Raw genomic sequence first — 21,304 nt, 5'->3', positions numbered from 1 at the left:
TGGGGGAATGGGAAAGACGACCGAAGGCAAGGTCGAAGAGGAGGAGCTTGAGACAGAGCTTAAAGGAGGAGGTGAGTCAGAGAGACTCCGGGATGGAGTTCCAGAGACTGGGGGCAGCTGGAATTAGGTAAGCAGGAGGCGTCCCTCCAGAGAGAGAGCGCGCATTCCATTCCAACAATCTATCTCTGGAACTTCCACACGTAGGTGGGATGAATGGAAAGCTCAGTTTGGTTGGGTACTCTTAAGCACGGTGATGGGTTTCCGCATGAGTCAGAAACCCACCCCCCACCCCACAAAAATGTGGTGAAAGCCTGACTGCTGATGGTGGAGGAGTGAGTAGGTCAGAGGACATGAAGCGGGTCAGTGCCCGCTGAGTGAAGGGACTGGCCAGGTACTTAAGAGGAAATTTGAGGCAAGCATGAGGGAGAAGGGAGTAGAGGGGCACAGGAGAGGGGAGTAGGAGGAATGGAGGCCCGTGTGGAGTATACAGTAATAAAAAAACCTTGCATTCGATACAGCGCCTTATCGCATCTTCGAGACGTCTCAAAGCGCTTCACAGAATATGCTGTAAAGTGAATTGACTGTATATTTTGTGGACGAAACGCGGAAGCCAATTGCGCTCAATATAAACACCGGCGCAGACTAGTTGAAATTCTATACGCGTTTGTTTCCCACGGCCGGACACAGACAATCGTTCTGTGAATCTGCACATTCTCAGTAACAGACAAAAGATGAGAAGCTGCTCACCATTTATGATATTTGCATGTGAGGGCACCATTGACCAGCTCACTGAGAGGCCCAGCATCACTCAGGTCATCAAGGATTATAATTAATGGCACGTTGCCTGTACTCGTTTCTCGGTCAATTTGATTAGCCAGGTTAGACAGGTACAACTGCAAGTCCTAGTAACCAGAATTGGAAAGAAAATAAGATTAAAATTTATGATAACAATAATAATCCTTGCATTCGATACAGTGCTATTGACGCTGAGAGGACTCTTCAAAGCACCTCACAAGATACACTGTAAAGTGCGGTGACTGTGTACTTTGTAGGTCAACACAGCAGCCAAATTGCGCACAGCAATGTCCCACAAAGAGTTGTTGTCCGGGAATTGTTAGCCAGGCCCATCAGAGAAACTCTATTCCCTTCCCAGTTCTGGGTTATAGTAAGTTTCATGGTTAAGACTCTCTCAAAATAAGAAAATAAATGATAAATAACGTGTTTTAGAATTGGGTTTGATTATTCCCTTTCAAATCCACACAGTTTGCAGTCAACCATTTACAATACTAATATGAATGTAGTTTTTTATCGTAACCATTTATTTGGCTTAAATACTCATGACCAATTTAGAACCTCCCTCCCCTCACCCTGTTCTATTTTACTTTATTAAAACTGTACATTTGCAAAAAAAAACAATGTGTTCCAGTATATTTCTTCTTCATTTCTCTCGATGCCTGAATGGTTTGTCGAATTGATGGATAACCTTGGGCGACGTGCTCGCCCTCATTAATCTGGGGGCAACCGCAGTGTTGCCTATGAACTCACTTGGGAACTGACTGAAACCTGAGACTTTGCTGTTCTGCACGGCTAAACACACAGCCATCATCAAAGAAGCCACAACAGGATTTGTTTGTGAGATGCTAACAAACACTTTCTCCAAGAGCACTCAATAAGAACCTTCTGTAAATCTGTGAAGAATTTCACATTCCTTGGAAAATGCAAATAGATTTAGCACCCAAACACAAGTGCTGCCTGATATATAGCGATAAATAATAATCCTTTACATTTGGTATCGCGCCTTTAACATTGGACAGACATCCCAAAGCGCTTCACAGGAGTTACTGTAAAGTGCCATGAGTGTGTGTTTTGAGAGTGAAGACAACATGGGTGATCTTAAAAAGAGTACCTTGCATGAGTGTGTATCCATATTGAATGTTACAATTATTCCATCATTAATCTCTCGACCTGATCTCTGAACCAAGTATTCGGCCAAACGAATAGATAGGTAGGACTTCCCAGTCCCACTGGGGCCAGACAAGATGAGCCTCCGGTGTTTGAGCAGGAGACTGATGTAGTGCTGCATCATTGGTTTTGGAATCAAGCTTTCGAAAACCAAACTGTCCACACTTTTCTCTTTTAATCCTGCAAAGGAAAGCACGCCGGTTAGTTCCGGGCTTGATTCACTCATCGATACAACCATTGAGAACTTTTTTTTGAGGGGGAAAAGATGAGAGGTGAGGAGTAAAGTCAGTGTAGATAAATGGAATGTACATACAACAATATTCATAAATATAATAATCCTTGCATTTGATATAACGCCTTATCATGTCGTCGAGATGTCTCAAGCGCTTCACAGGAAACAGGAAACAGTAAAGTGCAGTGATTGTGTATTTTGGGGGCAATTGCAGCCAATTGCACACAGTAGTGTCCCACAAACAGTTGTGGATTTAGTGACCAGTTTTATATGCAAGCTTCAGTTAGCTGCTGCCAGTGGAGCTAAGATAAAATAGGGCAGGGTTGTTATTATATGCAAATGTATTAAATACCAGGCTGCACTATAAATAAGTTACAGTGAGCTAATCTGAAATGCCACACAGCAATAGAAACCGGAGACAATACTCTTTGCTAGAACACATTTTGGACAGTTCCCAAGATGAATAAATAACCTGGGGGTTTGGTGTACCAGCATTAAATATTCACTGCTTAATAATTGGTTTTAAACGAAGAGTAAAGAAAAGATTTCCGCTTGGCATTATGATTCAAAGGCTCCAACTAAAGGCGAAAGGCATGTTGATTCTCCAGTTTCCATTATTCACTGACCTTTCAAGGTTATGGAGAAATATGTCACATCTTTCGACAGGTATCGATAAGGAAGCAGATCTGGTGCATCAGTTCCAAACACTCGTTTTACGTGACCAACGCTATAGCTGTAGATCGCATCCGTGCTTAACCCCAGACAAGAGACAGGGTCCACTTTTGTAATGTAATCCTGAAAAGAAAGGTGAGCTCGTCAAGATGGTGAAACATTTTTATTGATCGCTTAAATCAATTTTACTTAATGCAGAAAGATCATCCGAAGGACAGACACTATTGCACGGTTTGTGAAAGGAAATCCTTTCATTGCTGGAAACCAAGATGAATAGCAAATCAGATTATGAAACACCTGCGACACCATTTTGATTCACGTTCGAAGGGATCAACGTTCATTTGTTTTGAAAACCACAATCACTGGATAACTCAGCAACGCAAATTTCCTTCATTATCTTCTTCCTGAAGCAGTTTTGAACATTTACATTTCCCAACTCTTAAGGTTTAAAACCCCCTTCTCCCCCAAGAGTCTTCACCATTTTAATAAATGTCAAAAGATATAAATAAAACACTAGCAACCTTCATTAAAGCATGGAGACTGAGTACTTTAATCCCAGATCTTCAGCCTTTAGCGAACAGAGACTGTAAGGTTTCCTTTATACCCATGTTTGGATTCAAATGTGTACCAACAGATTACAGCTTCCTAGTGGGTTATCTCCTGATAGCAGAGAATACTCAGGGGGGAACTAGAGAGTACAGAATACTCTCAACATATTTAATTACTGAGAATTGGCAAGTTAGAAATGTCTCATCCTAGTTATCCTTAGATATTCTGCAATGGCTGATTTTGATTTTGTATCGTGAATCCTCCAACGGTTAAAGCTTCGGAGATCAAGTTCCATCAACTCTGAAACCTCCTTTTAGACTGGACCTTGGGATGTCCTCTCGATGTGAAAGGCTCTATATCAAATGTAAAGATTATTATTAATTCTGGAGCTTACTTGCTCCTGTTCCTTAGCGGAAGATTACAATCAACCCTGGGAAAGTCATAAGATTTTGCCCGTCAGAACACATTCAGAACACTTGAATTTTAGTGTGAAATTTAAAAAACATTTCTCTCCCTCCCACCCAGAATTCTGGGCTCTTCAAACAACAGCCTTTGAGCAAACTTCATAAAATAATACATTATATAAAACAAAGAAAGCATTTAATTGTTGGAACGTTCACAGATATTTCCTAAGGGCTGCAGTTCTCTCGGAAGATCCAGTCCCTTGTGGCTGATTTTCCTGTAGCTTTTGGTGCTTAAAGGCCCTTTTCGAGGTAAAGAAGGGAGCACGACAGAGAGATGAAGTTTCCAGGGAGACAAACTCCGAGTTTCTAGGCAGCCAGTAAGAACACAGCACTTGGTGGCGTAGGATCAAAGACTGCATTGTGGAGACTTGTTGCCAAGCATAAATTTCTCTTTTACATGAACAACTGGCACCAAAACACTATATTATATGCAGACCAAGATTGGAACATTTTGCTGAACCAGTTTGTTTTCTTTGTGATGTTATAATGGGGCCATTGAATTGGAGCTCTTGGAAATTGACAATCTGCCTAATGATCAGTCAATAGTCCACTCTTTAGTGCTTACTTTTAAGAAATCTTAACATGCAAAATCAATATTAATTATAATAGTTGGTAAAGTGCCTTTCACATAGGGAGGATGTCTTGACACGGTTCACAGGATTCATTGGACAGTGTAATAACAGTGTATTTTTTTTAGAGGAAACACGGCAGCCAATTTGTGCACAGCAACATTCCACAAACAGCCGTGAAATGAATGACCAATTCTATTTGGGGGATTATTGGCCAGGACACCTGCTCCTTCTGAATAGTACCATGGGATCTTTAATGTCGGCCTGAACAGGCAGACGAGACCTTGGTTTAACATTTCATTTTCAAGAAAAATATATAATATACTTAGTAATAATCCTTGCATTTGATATAGCCCATTATCACGTCTCTTAGAGATGTCTCAAAGCGCTTCACCGAATATACTGTAAAGTGAATTGACTGTATATTTTGTGGGCGAAATGCAGCAGCCAATTGCACACAGCAGTGTCTCACTGTTTAGTTGTGAATTGAGTGACCAAATATTTTTTAAATTTGGAAGGATTATTACCCCCAGATAAGCAATCTGCCAATTGACTAACAACTGGGTTCCTATTTGCTGCTAAATAAACAGGCATTTGGAGTAAGGAAACTCGCCTAAGATTTCGCCCTGTCCGGGAATCGAACCCAGGTCCTCCCCCTTTCTCTAACCAATACACTACAGGACTCCACAACTTGTTTCTAATAACATTAATAACTATGAGAATGTAATCTGCCATCTTTGCTGATTCTTTTACTAACCCAAGTTTGGGAATAATATCTGAAGGAAAATAATCATCTGCAAAACAGACAAACCTTAAACAGCTGACAGATAACTCCATCCAACATCATCCAGTCGGTTGTCCCATTTATTTTGATGGAGCCAATGAAAAACTCTTGTTGCTTTGTGGTCTGTGCAGAGAGATAAACACAACCTATTGGTAACACACTGCGTGTACAATCACAGGTCGTAAGATATTTAGAAACAATTTATTCTGTGTACAGATTCTTTTGGCGAATGGGTGGTTGTTGCCTTTTGCTCACCCAGAAATTAGAATCGAGTAGCTTTTTCCAAATGTTCTTCTTGTCAATTTCCTGACAATTGCATCAATTGCAAAAAAAACAATCAAATAATGACCTCTATATATACACTCGAGATTGATTTCAGAAGCAGACAGCCAGCAGGTAAGAAATAATGTGCTAAGTGTGTGCGTTCTCTTCTGTCAACTGAAGAATAGGCATTAACAAATGAGTCAAGCCTTTCAATCAATGAGGCTCCTACAATTCCAGGCTGGATAACACCAGCTCATTATTCCTGTTCAATTACAGGCTCTGAAACATACTAAAGAAACCAGTTGCTGATGCGTTGCAAATCATGCTGCTTTCACCTCTGGTTGGGATTGACATTGTTGGATTCCTTTGTACTGCACTTTTTGTTGCCATTACATTTGGGTTGAGTTGTTCCGACCTAGTTATTGAGACTGAAAGTTGTTTCAGTAGCAATTCTATTTACATGATTGCAGTGGCACACATCAATTACTGGTCCAGTCCTCAGTGACCCCTTAACAGCTTCAGCATGATCCATGAATGACCCATTTTTTCTTAAACGTTATTATAGTGCTGGTCACGCTACTGATTTGTACGTAAAAAAACCTTGTTTTTGGTAAACAGCCTCAACCCAAACTAATCCCATGATAAAAACAGGAAATGGTATCAACGCTCTCCCATTTTTCTCAGTGCAATAAAATGGCAGGATGGGCACAGCTAAGGCCAGGTTTAAAAGCGCTTAGGAACCTCGAACAGACCATAGATAAAGTTACCAAAGAGCAGATTAACTCTCCCAACACTGCATTGGAGGTTATAGGCCCGTGATTATGCCATAGTGTCACTAATTTCAATCTTGTTCTGCAGTAAATTAGCTGGAGCCACATCAGGCACCTACAGTAAGTGTGTGGGGGTGGTGAGTAAGAGGTAAGAAGGATAAATAGGTCAGGGTACCAATTCTGATTGCTACGTTCTGACCCCTGATCATGCAGGCATGTTGATGAATTTAACAAGCCAGCCCCCTGTGACTGGCTATTGAACAACATTGTGCATCTATATATCACCTTTCACACAGGGTGGCGTCCTGGAGCCCTTGACAGTGATGGGAGACTGACTCCGAGCCAGGCAGAGAGAGGGGTGGGAGGTGACCGTAAGCACAATCAAAAAGCAAGTCTTTAGGCAGTATTTGAAAGTGGGGAGGGAGGGGGCAAAGCGGAGGGATTGAGGGAGAGAGTTCCAGCGTTTCAGGGCGTAGTGGCTGAATGCACGGCCACCGATAGTGGAGCAGAGGGGATGAGGGACAAACAGGAGGCTGGAGCCAGCCGAGCGAAGGCAGCGAGTGGTGGAGTGGGAGGATAAGCAGATTGGATAGGTAGGGATGTGCGAGGGAATGAAGGGATTTGAAAACGAGTGAGAAGATCTTGAAATCGATCTGTTCGGTAATTGGGAGCCAGTGGAGCCTGGCAAGGACTGGTGCGATGGGGGTACGGAGTTTTGTGCAGCTGAGTATCCGGGCGGCAGAGTTTTGAATTAATTGAATTTTGTGTGTGGTGGAGCTGGGAACACACACAATATTTCAGAATATTGAAATAAGGGAAGTAAACATGAGACCTTTAAGCAGCAGTGCTACTTATCAGGAGGACAGTGTTGGCGATTGTTCAGCTGTTAAATGCTAATCGAATTCTGTGGCACTTCCCCCCCCCACCCACAGCAGTCTCTCCCCTCCCTGCTTTCAACCCGAAATCAACACAGTCTTCAACTTCAAGTAGAGATAAGTTTTAAGGTCAGTTGCCGCTTGTAACGTTTCCTTATTTAACATTTATTTATCTGCTGAAGGATCAGTGAAATTCGTGATGGGGAAATAACTTGTTGCCAACTTTATGACAACTTTGGCTTGCGTGCACTAATATAGTTCACCCAAGTAGAATAATATATCAAGGAGGCATCAGAAGTTCTCTAACACGGTTAAATAACTTAAAACCCAGTACTTGGTGAATGTGCTCTCTCAGAGTTATTGAGGTTAAGTCATACCGATATGGATATGCATCTTACCTCATTACAAATCTGCTCTTCGGTCAGAAGGACAACAATTCTGACATTTCTTTCTTCTTTCTGGGAGAAGCCGGTCACCCCGTCCATTTGGGTCAATTCTGCATCACAAAACCAAGAGATGCATCATCACTAAGGCGGTCACAATTAATAAGGCCAGACGTCATCATTCACAGAGCAGAGATCCACCACAAAACTAGAATGACATTACATCTCGGGTTCCCAGCCAGATGCGTCAAGTTTTTTGAGACGTCCTCCTGCCCTGGAAGGCGCTATGTAAGTTGTATTGTGCACCGGTGCCACAAGTCACTGTGACAAAACTAAACACAACGTTAACCTTGTCAAAGTGCAAACTTCTGCAACACGGCAGAACGCTAGCTTTATTTTTGACTGCGCTGATGACATTTGCACCACGCGCGAACAGTCTGCTGACAAAAAAAAACAGAATCAACTTCAGTCTGTAGCGTAATAAACAAAGGAACAATCGTGTGGAGAGGCTTATAAGATTCGACAGAGCCTTACAGTATTGCACGAGACAACGGCCCTTCTAAAGGATTTCAATCCAATCAGATGAAATTTCCATGATATTTCCTGGTAATAATACCGCTCATTTCCACGAGCAAAATCAAAGCAAGCTGATGTGGTTCAACATTACCTTACTTATGTACAGACTGCAGACACTGATTGATCAAACTCTCTTTGTGCTCTTAAGCATGTACGATAAAAATACACAACAATTATTGACTCCATATTTGAGTTGTGTTGCAGGGAAAAAAAATAAAAAGACAAACCAAATACAATCTGACAAGTTTCCGTGACTGTATTATTTTCTGTGGATTATTTCTATGAATAATATAAATGATTAATATTATATATATTACTGTTCATACAGTGCTCTCAATGGCAAGCAAGCTATGTGGTTGCAGCTTGTTAAACTCCAGTAGTTACCCCAACGCTCACTCTGGGGTCTGTAAGCCTTTGCTCTTGCCAACCTATGCCCAATACTCTCTGGGATTAGGTAATTAGGATGCATCCCTACGTTGGGGGGGTGGGGTGGGGAGAGAGAGAAGTGCACATTCCATCTCAAGTATGGGAATTTCCACATCTATGTGGAATTTCCACATCTCAGCCTCTTAAGCATAGTGATGGGTTTCCGTATGTGCCAGACAGGCGGCTGACCAACAAAATGTTCCTACACGTAACGTTAAACAATATATTTCTGAAGCTGGCAGGTTTAAAGAGATGATCCATGAAGAGATTTGGTCATTACAAGGGTTAGCCTTGATCTCAAAATTCATTATTTTAACACAATATTTATTCATTTATTTCATCTATTCTTTGACTCCGATTCCTCTCGTTTTTACTCTCTTTGCCTCTTTACAAGCCATTTGCTATGATACATTCGTCTACAGTTGAAGTTGAGCTACAGTGATTGCAAACATCTTTATGTCCAGCATTAAAAACAAGCCACGTCCAACCAACAGGAAGCAGGAACCCAGCAAGATGAGAGTTCCTCCCCTCCACAGTTTCACTTGACGTCTCATCTTCGAGAAGGCTGAGAACTTAGACCATAAACCCAACACAGGCAGAACTGCAGCTAACAAGCAGCTTATTACGACAAGCCTGCTATTAGAAGGTCGATGCAACATTACCTGTGTCAACGGAGTCTGTAAGGCTAAGGCTGAACGAATGAGCCAGGGAAAGTCCTAATGATCGCCGAGGTGAGGATGTGGCTGAAGATGTGCTCAGAACCGACCCAGTTCCATTATCTGTCTCTGATTTGAGACGGTCATTTTCCAGTTTTAGGGCTTCAATTTCCACCTTTAACGGCAACAGTATTTTACGAATGAGTATCTGAATTACAGGCAGCAAGTTAAAGGCTCAACACAGTCGAGGAAAAACTCATCTAACAACTCGTCATCAAAAGAGCTGCGGTTCCTATTCCAGGATTGAGATATTAGTCTTTGCTGGCAATACAACACAGCTTTTTTTTTTTTGCCTGTCTCAAGTTGTACAAAAGTTTTCCTTTCTTCCCCCACCCAACTCAGAAGATGTGTTGATTAGGAATTAAAGAAAGAAAACCTTCGCGTAGAATTTCACATCGCAAGAATATTTTACAAACCCCCAAAAAACTCTTGATCAATAATCCTTGCGTTTGGCTTAGTGCTGTTCACGCTGGGAGGATGCCTCAAACCACTTCACACGATTTCACTGTGGAGTGACAGTGTGTTTTGTGGGCAAATGCAGCAGCCCATTTGTGTACAGTCACAAGCAGACAATAATAATAATCCTTGCATTTGCCTTATTACATCGCTAAGACGTCTCAAGAGCTTCACAGAATGTATTACAAAGTGGAGTAAGAAAACTTGCCTAAGGTTTTGTCCCACCCGGAAATTGAACCCGATTCCTCTCACTTGTGAGGTGTTTGCTAACCCTGTACCGCACGAACTGAGCGACCCAATATATTTTTGTGGGGGGGATTTCTTGACCAGGAACCTCAAGAAAAAAACTCTTAAGTCACTTATTTGTTCTATTCGATTTGGAGTTCTTGGTGTAAGGTATACAAACTTCAGACTTAAACTGCAATAGTCTTCTCAATTGTTGGTGTCCTATTAGTAATTTAAAGGTCAGATTTGAAACTAATTATTATGCCTGAACTGAATGTTAGAAATAATTCTTCTGAAGGGTAAAAAGAAAGGGAGAAATGGCATAAATAGAATATAAAAGAGATACACTGCAATCAATATAGCACCAGCTGCATTGCACAGCTGCCACTCTTAAAAGTGCACTCTTTATAACGTCAGTCAGAATCCAAATCGCTGTAACTATTTGAGATTTTCATTTGCATTTCTGCATTAGAATCAATAGCATAACCAGATTACGGTATTTCAGCTTCGTTCCACTGATTTAATATTGATACAAAACATATCCTGTGGTTCTTTGTGCTCTCCAATCTTACTCATGAATTCGCCCACAAAATACACAGTCAATCCACTTTACAGTATATCCTGTGAGGTGCTTTGAGATGTGTGAACGATGTGATAGGGCCCTACATCAAATGCTAGGATTATTATTTTATGATCATTGAAATAACACAGAGCAAAGTGTGGAAGTATTCTACACAACAGAGCAATGGGACGTAGCTTTGGGCTCATAATTCCTTCCACAGCATGTTCTTGATTTTATCCAGTTCTCTGAGAAGAAGCACTGGGTAGTGAATGTTTCAATAGAGAGGATAAAGCCATCAAGAGGAAGCTAATAATAATAATAATCCCTGCATTTGATGTAGCTCCTTATCACGTCATTGAGACATCTCAAAGTGCTTCACAGGATATATTGCGAAGTGGATTGACTGTGTATTTTGTGGAAATGGGCTGCACTGTGATACCTCCCAGTTGGAAAGGCAGTGAGAATATTATCTCATCTACTCTCCCGTCTTAAAAGCGGTGGGTGTCTGCTGAGCAAATAATGTTTAAATATTAAACTGGGGATGAAAGAAAGTCAATACAATTAAAAAAACATAACGATTTGAGAGGAGAGTGGGACATGTGTTGCTTTGATAAAGAGAAGATGTTCAGAGGCCAGAGCAAGAGGCAGCCTATCACACACCTTGAAAACCACATTGAGAATAGCAGGTCTGATTAAATTACCATTGGATTTGTAAAACTGGTTTCAATAAAACATATGACTAATCATACAATACTCATTTAATTTGATATAATGCCTTTCACAAGCATTTAACGGGATTTACTGTAAAGCATAGTGACTGTGTGTATTTTTTTTTAATCAGCAAAGGCGGCAGCCGAATAGCCAGGAGACCAGGAGAAACTCCTTTCTCTTTTTGAATAATGTCATAGGACCTTTGACATCCACCTGAACAGGTAGATGGGTTTGACATCTCATCAGAACGACGTCACCTCTGACAATGCAGCCACCTCAGCACTGCATTAGAGTGTCAGCCTAGACTCTATGAGTAGGGACACTATTATACTATATCCTATTATCATTGGAAGAACTTACCTTGAGAAACCTTTTATAGGTTCAATATTCAATGACATTTCTATTCATAGTATTGCAGAACTTGAACCTGGTGATCACCACAGGTTTTTGTGAGCATGTGTAACATCTGCACATCATCTGACAGTGTGCAATGCAGCATCACCAGATACTAGTTAATAAATACTACATTCATAATACATTCATGTTTATTATTACTATTACGTTTTCAGATGCTTATTTTCAGCAGTATTTCTGTCAGGAAAGAAAGGAATGATACATGTAAATGCAGTGCTAAGAGTTGCAGAAGCTTAGCTTGAAAGTTACGATGTAATTTACATCAAGATGGAGTCCTGTAGTGTATTGATTAGAGTGCTCGCCTCACAAGCGAGAGGACCTGGGTTTGATTCCCAGTCAACCAGGCTGGCTGTGCTGTCATCAGCAGTGCCCTGGAATACTGCAGACCTGCCTGGCTCAGGAACTGGACGACTGAGACCGCCAAATCGATTCTGACATTCCATTGGCAGGCATGTCACTTTGAAACCAGTCCAGCTCAAAGGAGACCTCACTTTCCTTCCCCCCGGGGAGGATATGCAATCAAGCAATCAATTTGAAATGTCTTGAGGCGGTTCCCATACTTATATAAAAAAAAACAAGGGTGGACAGGTGGAGTCAGATAGTTTAGGTTGAAAGGAAATGCGCTTCTTAAAGCAAGTAAAAATAGTGAAGCGGCTCTGAACACTTGGTGTAGTAAATATCATAATGGCCCTGAAACCACTCCAATAGCATGATTCCACCCCCACCCCACCCCCCACCCCAATGATCACATTCTTTGCCTCCTTTAAGACCCATCTCAAGACCCTCCTCTTCGAGCGTGCTTTCGATCACCCTGCTTCGTCCCCTGCCCTCCACCCTCCCCAATCCCGACCCCCAGCTCGGATCCAAAACTCTTGACTGTCCTGTGTCGTGGGACGTCCTCCCGACGTGAAAAGCGCTACACAAATGCAATTTTGTTGTTGTTGTTGTTGTTGTAGGAACATCCCACGACTGAACATCACAGGAGTGATGGCTTCCGCTTGGCACGTTCTTGTACAATATGCAATTTATCTGTGTCAGAATATTTCTGATTTAGCTTCAGCTACCTTCAAAGGGTACGACGGCAAGCAGTATTTTGGCTGTACAATGAGATTGGCAAAATTTTATTTAAATTGAACGTACTCACACATACACACAAACACTCACTACATAGCTGGTCCACTACACAGCTCGATAATATAGAGTCCCTATTTACTTTTCAGCCTCCCATTTTGCATTGTAACACATTGCCTGCAGTTAACACTTCACAGAGTGTTACAGGCCTGGGGATCAATGAATAACTCAGATTCAAATTCATCATTCTAGTACCAATGAGTATCCATCACAGATGAATTGAAGGAGGGAAAAGACCATTAAAATTAATAGTGCTTAATTAAATCTGGAGCTATTCAGCAGGAACTGTGACAGCTGATAAGAATAAATGGATTTGAAAAGCCAGCACGAAAAACCATCTAAAGATGATACGAGGACCATTGAGTGAAGAAACAAAACTAAGCCAAAATCAATGATTGTGTGTGTACAAGGCAGTCAGCTTCAATAACTATCAATTCTGCAGTCCCACAGTACACACACACAACCATATCTAACTAGTTATTTTAAGTTAGACGAGTTGTATATGTTCTTAATATCCCCAGACAAAAGGGTTCTGCGCCGTGAAAGGCAGTTGGTTGGTTTTAGGATAAACACTAGGAAGCAATGCTTTACACAGAGGGTAGCCTTCACTGCGCTCTGTCAAATCAGCCACTCACCCCCCTCTGCCCCGACACACACACACACACACACACATAAATTATCTTCTGCTCCATTCTTCTGACTGCAAATGGACCAGATGAAATGATTTCCATTCAACCCTTTGTGCCGCTATGTGGCTGGCCACTAGGAGGCATGTGGTTTCTGCCACACATGCCCTGGCCTCAGAGAGAGAAAATACAGTCAAACCACTTCACAGTGTACCATGTGAAGCACTTTCAGATGCCTCCACGACGTGATAAGGTGCTATATCAAATGCGAGGATCATCATCATCAGCATTCTTATGTAAATTGTATCGTATTGTTGTAATCAGCTGTCAGGGCAAAGCCACAGCAAATATCTGCACTGAATGATGGTTGAAGGACGTTCTCTGAAATCCTCACAAAACTTGGGACCGGACCAGCATAAATGGATTGCTCCTGGTGACAAAACTGGAGTGAAACGAATTCAGATTCCAGAAAAACAAACAATCCCTTTGAAGAGAACCGTTTTCAGCATACCTGCATGTTGTGCATCGCTTCTCGTAAATGCTCCAGCTGGTGAGCGGAATTCAGAGCTTCCAGACGGATATCGGTTAATTTCCTTTCCTTCTCCCACAACTCGCTCCGCAAATTGGACACGTCCTTCTCCGGATCATTGCAGTTGTAGACACTGCTTCAGAAGAAAAACACTTGAGTTTCTCAGTAACTAAATTAAATTTTTTTTAGTGTAAAATCTTACACTAAAAAAAACTCCCAGTCTGAAAATAATTAAGTACAGGGACCTAATTCCCAGCGAGTGTCAGAAGATTGTGGGTTCAGGCCCCGTGTCGTCTGGATTTTGAAGCCATAGAGTCCAGCCTGACACTCCAGTGCATTCCCTGGCCTCAGAGAGAGAAAATACAGTCAAACCACTCCAGTGCAGTGCTGGGAATGCATCCTGCGGATGGGATATTAAAGCGAGTTCCTGTCCGCCTGTTCAGGTGGACATGACACTACAAACTGTATTGCCAGGCGAACATGGTAGACAATTCATGCACAGCAATATCCCACAAACACCCACAAAGTGAAATGAATAACCAGTTGTATTTAGGGGGATTGTTGGCCAGGACACCGGGAGAAACTCTCTCCTCTTATTAAAATAGTGCCAAGGGCTCTTTAATGTCCACCTGAACATGCAAACAGGACCTCGGTTTGACATCTCGTCTGAAGGAAGGCACCTGTAACAATATAGACCCCCCCGTCATTCATATTTAGAGAGGTAATCAGGGAGGTGAAGCATCAGTAAATATTGCAATCTATTTACCCAGATGATGAGAGTGAAGGCTTCATGGAGGGAGATGGTGACTCAGGATCTTCACGCTGCATTTTCGGCGACGAGGGAACGGAAGAGTCAGGTGTTGCTATCTCCTCAATGTCGGAATAAGAGGACGCTGATTTTGGAGTCTTTTTGAGGGTAAAGGCTTGCTTAAATGAGCTCCTCAGCTGAAAGACAGTAGAGATTCACAGCATGGTATATAACACTTTCAGTAAAACATGCAAAGATGACAGCTGGCATAGCTTAATGTTTGGCACAGGCGCATTCTGTATTGATGAAAGAAAAGAAAAATTCTGAAAGTTTGAAACGAAAGTTTTTTTAAAGCTCTCAAAACAATAAAATACACTTCTGCGGGGGGGAAAAGAAACCCGATATAGATTAAAGCTATGACCCGCAATACTTTTCCTTCCCCCAAAAAAGTTTTAAAATAGGTAAAGTGTGTCCAATTATTTTACCAATTCCTTCCTCCCCCGCCCCGCTTCCTTCCAAATTTGGCATATGGCCCCTTTGCTCCTGGCCTGGCCTTGCTCTTGCTAGTATGAGGTTCCACAGTCACAGTTGTCCTTGCCTCCAAGTCGCCATGGTTCATGTATGAGCCTCGGCAGGCTCCTGGACTGTCGCGAGTGTCACAGCTGAGCTTGACCTCTCCCCACCCGACTCCCACTCAGGAGTACAACCGCTAGAGGGACCAGGAGCAGTAACCCTGGCTGTTTTTCCGCTCCCTAACCCTCCTAATGCATCCCAGCTTGAAACCAGCAAACTGGATTCGAACCAGCGAGCTCCTGGTCTGGAAGCTGTATATCTATCCACACCACCATTAAAGGTGGCGTTATCTTTGCCTTTTTCATCACTTTCCTGATCCAAGATCTTTCACTAGGAGGATGTTATACCAATAGGGTTTCATAACTTGGGATAATCGTTATAAGTGATGGATACATAGAAGATCAGACTAAACAGACTGAAATGAGGAAACTTCCATTCAATTTAAGAATGCGGTGCTCCAGAGGTTAAATCAAAGCCCACCACTAGCATTCATCTTGGTGTCATATGTAAAACCATCAAAACACTGTAATTATGCAACTTCACAAAGGGATACAAACTGGGGGTTACATGTGATGATTTTAGGACTGTCATGACTCAACCATTTATTAATTTACTGCCGATTTCTCTGAATCAGTGCAAAAGTACAAAAATGGGGAATAAACATCATTGGAATGGTGTTTTGTTAGCCGGTCTTAAAACCGAACCGTCTTTTGAAAAGAACGGACAGATTTCCCCAAAGTAACAGTGCAATCTGTACTATATAATAATAATCCTTGCATTTGATATAGTGCTTTTCACGTCTTCTCGATGTCTCAAAGCGCTTCACAGAATAGACTGTAAAGTGAATTGACTGTATATTTGTGGGCAAAACGCGGCAGCCAATTGCGCACAGCAGTGTCCCACAAACAGTCGTGGATTGAAAATGACCAATTTATTATTATTTTATTTTGGAGGGATTATTATCAGGCGTGTGGAATGAGGAAACTTGCCCAAGGTTTCGCTCTGCCTGGAATTGAACCCGGGTGTCTCGCTTGCAAGGCAAGTGCTCTAACCACTGAGCTACAGGACTCCACTGTGCCACTGAGTGACATATAAATATGTAGGCTATTGTTATTAATGTTGTTATTATTAAAAATAATAATTAATATAATCCTTGCAATTGATTACAGCACTTTATCAGGTGTTGAAATATGCTTCACTGGATTTACTGTAAATTGCAGCAATTGTATTTTCCAGGCCATTTGTGCATAGAAATTTTTCCACAAACAGCCATGATGTGAATAACTTTATTTTATCCATGGGATTATTGGCCAGATCACTGGGAGAAAGAAACTCCCTCCTCTATGGACAGGGTGTGCAAAACAGTCTCAGTATTACCCACTACGAGGCATTCTTTCAGTGATAAAACTCAGTAAAGCAGTGGGTGGCATTCATTTCAGAACGGCAGAGAACAGAATCAGCCAAATCCAAATATTGGGCCATTTAATTATGTGCTTTTGGGTGCGCAAAGTGGCAGAAACGTGGCTTTTGAAAGATTCTTTCACCTTCAAATAAAATGTGTCGAGTGAATAAAAAGATTCACATCAGGAACTGAGACTTACGCACACGAAAATGCACTGTAACAGGATAAACATGTGGTCTTTTCCGTTCAGTAGTCAAAGTACTGAGTGCCTGCTTCCAGGCTCTATTCTATGCTGTCAATCTTTATCACTGTCAGAAATGTACGTTTTGCTGCGAACGAGGCTTGCATTAAAATTACCGCATTAAGAGCCTCCGATGAATCCAGGTTTCAATTCTGAGTGCTTCCTCTGAAAATATGTGTTCCAGAATCAAATATTCATGACAGCCCTATTCATGAGATCATTTTAAATATCCAAGAGAGTGCAGTAAATAAGTAGTCACTGAAATATCCAAAGCACTCTGCTGGCGACAATACCGATGAATGTGTTTTGCTCATACGTTTCCCTTAAAGCACTTATTAACAGTTACCGTCACAGTAAAACATTGATTACAAAAGGCAGGAGCATTGCAGACAGATGTGAGGGAAACGCGTCCAAATTTCAATAATCTGGCAGCAGTGTTTATTTTCAACAAATAAACAAAGACAATAATGAAGCTGTTAAAACGCAAACCTTTGAGGGGTTATCAAAACTTGAAGAGGTATGTGACTGCAGAACTGTGAAAGTAAGAGTGCTTTAAGGATTGAATTTCAATGGGTCGGATGGATTTGGATGTGGGGATGAGGCACTTATCCACACTGGATGTAGTATGTGATTTCTTTGGATGATTAACAGACAGGCACTTACCTCGAAAACCTGAAAAAAAGGTTATGTCAGCATGGGAGGAAAAACAAAGCAATACTAGTTACCGTTCCATGCATTTTGTATTTTTTCCAGTCTTTGTGCTTTTTGGACTACAAAATGGAAATGTGGGTCCGATGCGACTTGAACTATGCAGCAGTATCTTACTCTTCCCTAAGGATGCACCGAATCGCATTTCCTGATCAATATCAATCACAACTCGATTTTTAAAAGTTACAGCGCCCTGTAGATTTCTCCAAGTATTTCAATTCAAACAGGTAAGTTTCAGAAGGCTTTGTTTTAGTTAAAAAAGGATTGTAGCAAATTGTAAACACTGCAACAGCATTTTATCCCATTCCAAAAGCTTCCCTCGTATGGTATGATTGGAAGCCATGGTGTGGAGTGCAGTGGAAACCAAGAGCGCGGGTAAGGTTTCAAATCACATGGTTTGTGGACTTCAATCTCCATTACAAAAATCCCTCAGACAGGAAATCACTAGAATCCGTCGAAATCACATGAAATGGTAGGTTTGCTTTAAATGCTGAAAAACGAATGCTAACATCACCATCTGTGGTGAATTTACCTCCATCGCAGTTTCGAGCCAAACAAATCCAAGCTCCAATAATTCTAAGCCCCAGCAATTCATCCTCATACAATTTTTTTTAAGAAAGGCAGGATGGTACTGACGAGGACAACAAGTTACATTCATACAGCGCCTTTCAAGTCGGAAGGACGTCCCAAGGTGCTGGACAGTTAAGGGTTTGCACCCGAGCTGGAGGTTGGGATCAAGAGGGGTTGGCGGTAAGTATGGTTAGGGTGCGAGTGTGGCTGAAGGAACAGTCAAAGAGGAAGTCTCGACACCTTTAATTAACAATTTAGTGTTAAATGTTAATTGACTGTCATTTTTTAGATGTTTAACATCTGGGATTCTGTAACCAAGAAAAAGGGCCCCTGTTTTTATTGAGCACTTTCTAAGTATACATCAATTGCAAGTCTACATGCATTAATTCTACAACACTAAAGCCACCCCCGACATCTCAGAAGACAAGTTTTACGTCCTCATATCAATTGATCCTGAAACAAGGCTGGTGCAGGGAGTACAGAGTATTCTGTAGCAGGCTAAGGTTTGACTAAATAACATCACATAGGAGTCCCTTGTGCTTTAATGAGGAATGCATCTTCAAGGCACTTCAGAGTTGAAAATGACTGATCTGATTTGCTTGGAACTCTGAGTTCTCTAATACACAATAGATTTTAACTTAGAAGCATCTCAATGTAATGAAAATGAAAGTTTATTGGTGTGCGGTTTTGTTTTACGGTTTGCCTTTTCTCTATTGCACTGGATAAGGCCGCGCCCTCCTTTACCTGCAAAGACGATTCTGGGATTCGACAATGATTGACCCCCGATACTATTCTGCTTCGACCATGCCATTGGTCACCCCCACTTCCCCTCCTCTCCCTTCTCCTCCCCTGACCCCAGCTCGGGTCTGAAATGCTGTACACTGTCCAGCGCCTTGGGACTTCCTCCCAGCGTGAAAGGCGCTATACAAATGTAATCTTGTTGTTGTTGTTGTTGTTGCAGGGAGATTCAATTTAAACAGGGCAAGATGACCAAAAGAGTTCTGCCTCTCACTTGTCCAAGAAACAAGGAGGAGGAATCCCTTGCTTTAATTCAGTGTTACATTTGTTTGCCTAACCAAGGAGTAGTACGTCCTTAAACTCAAAGGACAGAAGCATTATCACATTATCAGTAACCCAAGACTTTAGCCTGCAAGTCTTGCTAGGAAGCAAGCCCTGGAACCCCAAGGTTTATGTGCCACACATTTTCTGGCTAAACATATTAAAATTGATATTGACAGAGAAAAGCAAACGTAAAGTAATAACTGTGCCAGAAAAGTCACAATTGTTGCATAAAAAATACTCCAAAAATGCATTCGCCCACAAATATACAGTCAATTCACCTTACAGTATATTCTGTGAAGCGCTTTGTGATGTCTAGAAGACGTGAAAAGTGCTATATCAAATGCAAGTATTATTATTATTTTATGAAACATTCTGCCTAACTGCATGATGGATCCCTCCCACTCGTTCGCTCCCCTCATTCAAAGTCCATCTCAAAACGTACCTCTTTGACCGTGCTTTCGATCATCTTCCCCCACCCCCACCCCTCTAAGCTCCCACCCCCAGTCTCCCTTGGGTGCCCAGCCAGCAGTGTCACCAGCACTTTGGACGTCCACCTGAAATGAAAGGCTTCATTTAAATTTAAATAATAATAATCCTTGCCTTCGATATAGCGGCTTATCATGTCGTTGAGACGTCACAGAATGCTGTGTACTGTAAAATAGTGTGCTGTGTATTTTTGTGGGTGAACAGACTGCATCATATTCATACATGATATAGCCACACATCACGTGAGGAAGAAATTGTTACCAAGAAAAAAAGAACACATCGCAGAGAGTTTAACAATAGACATTTGGAAGTTATTTTGAAAAGGGCCAATGCTGTGTGTGCACTGTTCATTAACATGCTATGTGGTACGGATTTATTCAATGTAAAATTACAAGTGTGAACAGACAATTGTCAATTAAATCAGATTTAAATTCACTGAACATTTAGATCAAATAAATGTCACACAATTCATAGCACCTACCCAGCTTTTCTTTTTCTTCTTTTTGGCATCAGCATCTTTCCCACTTCCAATGCTAGAATGGCTGGTTATGCTGTTGAGGCTGGATATACTGTCTGATGAATTCTGTCTCTTTATACGCAATTCTGTGAAATAAAGCAATGGAACAAATGCATCACGCAGCATTTGCTTTTGTTACTGATAGCATTAAACTGCAAGATAACACAGTGGATCCCATTCAAGTTCAACGCTGGCAAGTTGTCTTAAATCCAATTTAAGACAAGTTATCTGCTGGGAAAGTTGTTCCCTTTCATTGCCTGCATAGACTGTCTTGACTGTCTGTCTGACATCAAATCCTGGATGGGAGCCAACGTTCTACAGCTGTATGTCAGTAAGACTGAGGCCCTCCTGATTAGCTCAGAGCCTCGGCACCTCAGGCACTGGCAACATCAGCATCCACGGTTGCACACTCCTCCTCAGCCAGTTAGGAGCCTGGGCGTCTTGTTCGACCCTCAACTGTAGTTTCTCCCCCATAATATCCGTGCCATGACCCGCTCTGCCTTCCCCCACCTCCGCAACATTGCCCGACTCCGCCACTGCCTCACCCCTCAGGCCGCCGAAACCCTCATACACACATTTGTCACCTCAAGGCTCGACTACGGATACTCCCTTTTTGTCGGCCTCCCCAACTCTTCCCTCCACAAGCTGCAGATCATCCAGAACTCCGCAGCTGGTGTCCTCTCCTGTACCAAACTCCGTGACCCCATCACCCCCACCCTCGCCCGGCTCTACTGGCTCCCCATCCATCAGAGGATAGAATTCAAAATCCTCAACCTCACTTTCAAGGCACTCCATGGCCTTGCCCCCTCCTACATCTCTGACTTGCTGACCCCCTATCAACCTGCTCCAGGTCTCCTGCCCGACCCACCCAACCATCGGCAGCTGGGCTTTCAGTCTATCTTCCCCCACTCTTTGGAACTCCATCCCACAATCACTCAACACATTTTCAAGGACTTTGGATGAATCAAAGCTTTACCCTTATACAGTATTTTTCAGTCCAAACTTGCTTTCGACATAAACTCGGGTGGAGGAAGAGGAGGGGAGAGAGTAGTCAAGAAAAGGTTAGTGATTATAGATTTGTCAAACATTATTGGATTTACT

The 21,304-nt window shown here is 42.0% G+C and overlaps 1 protein-coding gene across 7 annotated transcripts in view; it reads right to left on the bottom strand.

Moving 5' to 3' along the window:
- The window catches only part of LOC103179107 (neuron navigator 1), a 183,081-nt gene that overhangs the window by 9,546 nt on the left and 152,231 nt on the right, over positions 1-21,304 (bottom strand). For 4 of the 7 annotated variants that reach the window (XM_042342049.1, XM_042342048.1, XM_042342045.1 and 1 more), the window contains 10 exons: positions 20,168-20,289; positions 17,524-17,532; positions 14,663-14,841; positions 13,879-14,032; positions 9,189-9,357; positions 7,540-7,637; positions 5,260-5,355; positions 2,821-2,989; positions 1,907-2,142; positions 748-902 (listed from right to left, as the gene is read on the bottom strand). In XM_042342049.1, coding sequence (XP_042197983.1) covers positions 748-902; positions 1,907-2,142; positions 2,821-2,989; positions 5,260-5,355; positions 7,540-7,637; positions 9,189-9,357; positions 13,879-14,032; positions 14,663-14,841; positions 17,524-17,532; positions 20,168-20,289 — 1,387 coding nt within the window. The remainder of the gene's footprint in view (positions 1-747; positions 903-1,906; positions 2,143-2,820; positions 2,990-5,259; positions 5,356-7,539; positions 7,638-9,188; positions 9,358-13,878; positions 14,033-14,662; positions 14,842-17,523; positions 17,533-20,167; positions 20,290-21,304) is intronic. The other 3 variants (XM_042342046.1, XM_007894203.2, XM_007894204.2) reach the window with 3 other exon arrangements.

This window comes from Callorhinchus milii, unplaced genomic scaffold (genome assembly GCF_018977255.1).
Source record: "Callorhinchus milii isolate IMCB2004 unplaced genomic scaffold, IMCB_Cmil_1.0 Scaffold19, whole genome shotgun sequence".
NCBI classification, from domain to species: Eukaryota; Metazoa; Chordata; class Chondrichthyes; order Chimaeriformes; family Callorhinchidae; genus Callorhinchus; species Callorhinchus milii.
The sequence above is the reverse complement of the archived record's forward strand: the minus strand, read 5'-3'. Positions and strand labels throughout refer to the sequence as shown.